This window comes from Athene noctua, chromosome 14, assembly GCF_965140245.1.
Source record: "Athene noctua chromosome 14, bAthNoc1.hap1.1, whole genome shotgun sequence".
Taxonomy (NCBI): Eukaryota; Metazoa; Chordata; class Aves; order Strigiformes; family Strigidae; genus Athene; species Athene noctua.
In genome coordinates, this window is record NC_134050.1 from 4,889,360 (window position 1) to 4,896,853 (window position 7,494).

Below are 7,494 nucleotides of genomic sequence, written 5' to 3' on the forward strand. Positions count from 1 at the left end.
AGACCCGTCCTCCCCTCAGTGGAAACAGGCTCGGCACACGGATTATTTAACGTTGATTTACAAATCTGCAAAAGCTCGGCTTGGAAAGACTAGTGATCGCGCTTATCCATTCATTCTGCCTCGCACACACAAACACACCGCCTTCTTTTTTTTTTTTTTTTTTTTTTTTCCTTTTGGAACCAGACTCTTGCTTGTTGCCTTTTTGCAAATGCCTGGGCGAGCAGCGGTGGCCGTGGCTGTGCAAGAGTGCCCTCAGCTTCAGCCGCCTCACCCGCTCACTCTTGGCGCTCTTGTTGCACCCGGAAAGAAGGGAGAGAAATAACTCGTCAACCTGTGGTGCTGACTGACCGTACACACCTGCAAATGTAGATCGGTTGGCTTAGCCCCCTCCTCAGGACTGCTGTCACCAGATCCTTACACTTGCAGCAACAGCATTGCTATTTCTCTGCCTAGGAACAGTAAGTACGATAGCATTTTTAATATCTTTTTCTGCATGACACATAGGTATGATTTTTAATTTAGCATCGTTTAATAGTTCATATTCACCTTCTATCGTGTATTAATAGATGTAACTATAAATGAGGCTCCTGTTTCAAAAGGGTGTGTGTATTTTTGTGTGTGTGTGCTTGCATGTAGATGTTGCTTCAGTGCACCTGCAGTTGTGTTTTCTTGACATATCATGTCACAGTATTTTCACTTGAGTGAGCACTGAACATGCTTGTTTCCAAATTAAATTCAGTGAGATGTTCATTATGATTGAAACACAATTCAGCTATAGATTAAAATGTAACATTCCTGCATCTTACGTGTTTCTACAAATATAACGAAAGCTCTTTGTGTAGATACATTTGTACTTTAATATTTCATATAGATACATATAGGTGTCCCTATTACCTATGTACCTAAAGATCCGAATGCACTGTGTGTTGCAGTATTTTTATTAGTGTTTATATGTGTTGGTGCTTCAGAAGCATGCATGTGTTTGTGTATGGATGCAACTGCTTACATGGGTGGGGATTTTGTATCTCTGTCTATATATATGTGACATACCCACCCACATCCTTACCCACAGAGTCGTTCAAAATCTCTGTGCATGTGATGTGGGTGTGTGTGTAATGTACAAGTGTGAACAGTGTGGGTAGGGGAAGATTTGAATACCGTGGTAATAGATGACACAGTTTCATTTGATCAGTGTGACCTTTTAGGAAAACAATCCAATCTTTTCCCTTTTTGTTTTGTTTATTTTTGTGTGTTTGTGCATGTGCCTCAGGTTAAGTGCTTCTTCTGCATGACCATAACCAAAGGGTGACCCATCCACTCCCTTATGTCCTATGGGGACCTCAGAGCCAGTTTCTCAGTCTTCATCTCCTCCTCCTCTTACCACTGCTGCTGACGCCCTGGGTGCTGCTCCCAGGTTTGAGACATTGTTGACAGGCTGAAGAAAGGATTTGCAGAGACCTCCTCACTGTGTAAATAAAGTGATGGCTGGAATTCAACTCCCCAAGCAATGATATTAAACAGTAAGATTCCTAGGCCAAAGCATTACCAGGAACAAATTATGAGGAAAGAGACTATTTGCATTTGGTTGCAATGATGAACTAAAACCATCTGTGGAGAGCAGGTACCCTTTGATTTGCATATTTTTTTCCTCATGAATGCAGTTTTTGTAGCCTGCAAGGTAGGCATGATTCAGATCAGATCTGTGATAGCCACAGGAGATAAATGAAAATAAAGGGGCTTGATGGATGAAGGAACAAGGCCTCAGCTGTTCCCTGGTTCAATTTGAGAATTTCATCTTTTCTTGTTAGCAAAACAGTAGTTTGTGTCAAATGTTCTGGACAATAAGAAAATGCAGATCTCTGGTTTTCCAAAACATAGATTCAGTGTTACAACTATGTTGCCCTGCTCTATGTCCAAGGGACTGTCCTCCAAATGCAAATGGCTTTGAACTTTCAAATGAAAGTTAAGGTTACGCTGTAAATAGAACAAAACTTTTTTTGCATTAAGCGATTAAAAAAAGCACTTGCAAAATGGAGGTTGCGATGGTGAGTGCAGATAGCTCTGGGTGCAACAGCCACATGCCCTACGGATATGCGGTCCAAGCTCGGGCCCGAGAGAGAGAGCGGCTGGCACAGTCGAGAGCCGCAGCAGCTGCGGCCGTAGCAGCAGCAACAGCAGCAGTAGAAGGTGGGGCAACAGGTGGAGGTGGACCGTATCACCACTACCATCAGGAACAGAGTCGAGGTGCGTCCTCCTCTCATGGTGGGAATGCGTCACGCAGCAGCATGCCCCACCGCCAGAGTGGTAAGAGGCGGAAGAAAGGGAAAAAGAGGAGCCACCACTTGGGAAGTAGGGAGTGTGGGGCCTCCTTCCCCTGTTCTGAGCTGCTGCCTCTCAGTGGTTCTGAAGAGAGAATACTGAAGGACTTGAGCGAGGAGGAAGAGGAGGATGAAGATGAGGATGAAGATGATGAGGAAGAAGGAAAGCTCTACTACAGTGATGACTATGGGGAGGATGAGTTTTCGTACTCGGACCAGCCACCTGATGATGGTGGAGGCCCTGGGGGTTACAGCTCTGTTCGCTACAGTGAGTACGAGTGTTGTGAGCGTGTGGTAATCAACGTGTCAGGACTGCGGTTTGAGACCCAACTGAAGACATTAGCTCAGTTCCCGGAGACGCTCTTGGGTGATCCAGCGAAGCGAGGGAGATACTTTGACCCTCTCAGGAACGAATACTTCTTTGACAGGAACCGGCCCAGCTTTGATGCCATCCTGTACTACTACCAGAGTGGTGGTCGGCTGAAGAGGCCAGTCAATGTACCCTTTGACATCTTCACTGAGGAGGTGAAATTCTACCAACTTGGGGAGGAGGCCATGCTCAAGTTTAGAGAGGATGAAGGGTTTGTCAAAGAGGAAGAGGACAAAGCTTTGCCAGAGAATGAGTTTAAGAGGCAGGTTTGGCTGCTGTTTGAGTACCCGGAGAGCTCCAGTCCAGCCAGAGGCATTGCCATTGTCTCTGTCTTGGTCATCTTGATCTCCATCGTCATCTTTTGTCTGGAGACTTTGCCAGAGTTCAGAGATGACAAAGAATTCATCATGTCCCTGAGCTTAGGGAAGGGGCTTTCCAATGAGTCACTTCACCTGGATGCTGGGGAGCACACCATCTTCAATGACCCCTTTTTCATTGTAGAGACAGTTTGCATCATTTGGTTCTCCTTTGAGTTTACAGTGCGCTGCTTTGCATGTCCAAGCAAAGCACACTTCTTCAAGAACATCATGAACATCATAGACATTGTCTCCATCTTGCCTTACTTCATTACTCTGGGCACTGACTTGGCGCAGGAGCAGGGCAGTAATGGTCAACAGGCCATGTCTTTTGCCATCCTGAGGATCATCCGTCTGGTCAGGGTGTTTCGCATCTTCAAGCTCTCCAGGCACTCCAAGGGTTTGCAGATCCTGGGTCATACACTCAGGGCCAGCATGAGGGAACTTGGCCTCCTCATCTTTTTTCTTTTTATTGGAGTCATTTTGTTTTCCAGTGCTGTTTACTTTGCAGAAGCTGATGAGCCCGCCACCCATTTTCAAAGCATCCCAGATGCCTTTTGGTGGGCTGTAGTGACCATGACTACAGTTGGTTATGGGGATATGAAACCCATAACTGTGGGTGGGAAAATAGTTGGGTCCCTGTGTGCCATTGCGGGAGTGTTAACCATTGCTTTACCAGTGCCAGTGATTGTCTCCAATTTTAACTATTTCTACCACAGAGAGACTGAAAATGAAGAACAAACGCAGCTGATGCAAAATGCAGTCAGTTGCCCTTACCTCCCAACAAATTTACTGAAGAAATTTAGAAGCTCATCATCTTCATCCACAGAGGATAAATCAGAATATTTGGAGATGGAAGAAGGAGTTAAAGAATCTCTTTGTGTAAAGGAGAAAAAAAGTCAGGACACAGGGAATAGCAGTGAGTCAGAGAAGAAAAACTGTGTAAATTCAAATTCTGTGGAAACTGATGTGTAATTTTGAACGTTTCCAAATATATTTATGCATTAAAGAGTGCAGTGAAAATAATGAAATATGCAAACAAGAGTCCACAGCATACAGTAGTATGCCATTTAATGGTTAAATACAAATAAAAAGCATTGCTAAACTTGTATTACATATCAAGTAAGTGGTATAACCTGAGGAAAGGATTGCTAGATCTGATATAATTTCAAACTTTATATTTTTCTTAGAATGCAAGTGTTTTGCACATGAGGCTGAAAAATTTATTAAAACCAAGTCAGTTTTAAAGTGGGTGCATGAACTGTCGACATCACTAATAACAGCTCTGTGGTAAAAGTTGGCATTCAGAGGTATTTACTATGTAAGAAGCAATGAAGTTTGGTAGTCATTTATCTATTTATCAGTGCTTTAATAGCAGCTACCATAAATCATTGGATACCATAGTCATTGTTTTTCAAATGGTAAATTTATTGTAAAAAGATATTCTACAGAAGATAGATCTAAATTTTTTTCTTGAAATCTATAATGCTTGTTTTTAACTGGAAATTTACTTTGAAAAGGCTGCTGACCCTCCAGAAATTGTTTATTTTTATAACTCTCTTTGGAGGCATTGCAGCATTTGTGGTCTAATAATGAAAGAAATGAAGTAAGAGAATCATTTAACCTGGTCTGACTGCAAAGGCAAAATGACTGGAATGCTTTTTTGCACTACTTTATATGCTGGAGATATATTGAAAGAGACTTCATACTGTGAATGTTTACTAATGTAATAGTTCAATGACAATCATTGGAAGAGTGAATTCTGCATCATATTTTATTGTTTCTTTTTTTCTTTATGTGATGCTGATGGTGAAGCAGCTAACATTACATTAATTCCATACTCTTTTTAATTATGACTATCTGTGATCTGGAAAAGGATTGTGAAGTAAAATTTTATAATCAAAATTATTTGATATCAGTGTTTTCTACTGATGCCCTCAAGAAATATCAACCCAATTTATATCTTTTTCCTGGTTAATTTAACATTTAGAGTCTATGATTAGTACATGGACTTTGTCAGTATTGAAGAAATTCTGTGTATGGGAGGAGGAGGTAAAAGTAATAAGATATTCAGTTGTTACAGTACTGACAATTGAGAATTGCTAACTTTTAACATGCTATTATTGGTGCTGCATTTTCCCCTAATTACAGCTTTCACCCATGTGTATTTGAAGCAACATTTAAATCCAAAACAGGCATCCTGGGATTCAAAATTAACGTGTTGGGTCCCATGCAGTCCTTGAGAAAACATTCTATGATTTCTTGCCACTGATTCTTAGGCCAGCTGTATTTTACTGTGTGTCAAAAACTTCCATTGCCCTTCCTAGGAGATTAAGGTAGGTAAAGATGATCTGGCCTAGAGTACATCCCAGACTCCAGAATGAAATAAGTAAGATATTGCTGGATATAACATAAATAATAGATTCAGAACAGGCATTTTTTTTCCAGATTTATAATTACCTAGGGAGGGAACAATTAAACCTGAACTGTTTTTGAAGAGGCACTGTGGAACATTCCGAATTATAAAACTTGAACCAAATTGGCATATGCACTTTAACGACTGGGACAGGCCATTATGACAGGAAAAGGGGCTTACCCACACTACTGAATTACAGTAGTTTTGCAATATTAACTTAAAGTTGAGTAGAGAATTTCTGTGGGGGGAAAACTGGTTAGTCAGTGATTTATAGTTCTGGAGCTGAAAAGCGACAGTAAAAGCAGTCCAAATTGGGCACCCACGACATTATGCATAATCCATCAGATAAGCATTGTTTGCTATATGCAGCATCCAGTGGTACTGAACAGAGCCATAGACATAGGTTTTTCTTTAATGGTTGATTTTTGCCTTGGATTTTCTGTGAATCTCCTCTTCAAAAAGTTTCTCAGCTTCTCTTTTGCATTGCGGAACTAATAAACACCAACACACACACAAAGACTGCGTTGTGCTGAGCCCTGGTTCAAAACTTGTGGTTAAATGTCTGATTCCTAACTTTAAAATCATAGAGCAGACTTCACTATATTTTTGATGTGAAGCATTAAACAAAACTCCTTTTTAATGTGTTGATATTAATTCCATCTGTGTTTTGAATGACACAACTCAGTAATTTTATACATAGGCATTTGCCAAAATTGAATTTTGCATTTTGATGTAGCTCACCTGAGTTAAATGTACTAAATACCTTTTCCTCAGCAGTGAGGGTGAGCATTCTGTAAAATCTGCTAAAAATCTATAACCGAAAGTGTTTCTTTAACAGCTAGTAGTTAATGATGTTAAGAGCATAAGGGTTGTCTTGTAAACTAGCTTCCTGGTAGTTCTGTGTAATACCAGAGACCATGTAATACCAGGGTCCTTGGCAAGAATATAGGAGTAAAAGTAATACTAACTAGGTAAATAGAGAACTTAGAGAAAATCGTTTAGTATGTGTTTGCGGTGTGGTTGAAAGGGAAGGTGGTTCATAAGAAGTGGAATTTTAGATCTGTAATGGCAATAAGGAAGAAAATTCTTTGAATAACTCTTAGAATATGTTCACACTGTGGGCATGGAGCTCAGCATGAGGTAACTGCTTAAGTAGTTACCCAGCTTCTCCAGCAAGTTATTCAGCTCTTCTGCTACCAGTACACCACCGCTTAATTTAAAACAAGCAAGGCGATGTCTGCATTATGCTGTGATCATAGCAGTACCTTACTCTCTGAAGGAAAAAGTCTTGCTGTAGGACCTCGTAGCACCTGGCAGGGCAAGGTTCTGGGTGTGTCAGCACTACGTACTGCAGTGCTGTCTGTGGAGGCATGTCCCAAGGTAACAGGGGAGCCTGCTCTGCCTCCTGCAGTGAATAAACCTATGTACTTTGTCATTATAAATAAGAACTACTATAGCTTAATGTTAGATTGTGCTATCAATTTGGCAGACCATTCTGAATCACAGAAAGAATTGTGCATTCCAGAATGGAAGCAAATATCTTTACTTGGGCTGGCTTATAATTTGATTATTCAACTACCCATTGGTCCAGTCAGTTACAAAACAGCTTGAAAATGCCAAAGTCCTACCCATAACATGCTAAAACCCAAAGATCCCAAGTGCTTAACAAGAAACAAATTTTCATTAAGTATTACTTTTGTTGAAATTCTGTGCCAGAGAAACCCTGTATTTGAGCTGTTATGGCTCCAAATTACTACTACTGCTTCTGTCAGAGCCTTCCCAGTGTTACTGGATACTGACAACTCTCAGAAAAATAATTTTATTGTCACTTGGGCATTTTACATTTTAAATTATAGTGGTAAAATGCATTCCTGATGTAACTGATGTGCCTGGAGTTACACTAGGGATCATTTTAGTTCTACTAATGTAGTTCAGATGATTTCACATTGACATACATTTCAGCTAAAAATAATGCAAAATGAGATATTTTGATATTTCAGGTTCACTTGCAGTGGTGAAAAAATTTGGAGAACT

General features: G+C 40.6%; 1 protein-coding gene across 1 annotated transcript; it reads left to right on the top strand.

Moving 5' to 3' along the window:
• Positions 1-231: 231 nt before the first annotated feature.
• On the top strand, positions 232-6,290 carry KCNA4 (potassium voltage-gated channel subfamily A member 4). Its single transcript, XM_074917962.1, has 2 exons — positions 232-458; positions 1,271-6,290. The coding sequence occupies exon 2, from the start codon at positions 2,031-2,033 to the stop codon at positions 4,017-4,019; it is 1,989 nt and encodes a 662-aa protein (XP_074774063.1). The 5' UTR covers positions 232-458; positions 1,271-2,030; the 3' UTR covers positions 4,020-6,290.
• The last annotated feature ends 1,204 nt before the right edge of the window (positions 6,291-7,494 follow it).

Bases quoted from the DNA above. Each gene is read 5' to 3' on its own strand.
- KCNA4 (XM_074917962.1), top strand. From the start codon at position 2,031: ATGGAGGTTGCGATGGTGAGTGCAGATAGCTCTGGGTGCAACAGCCAC.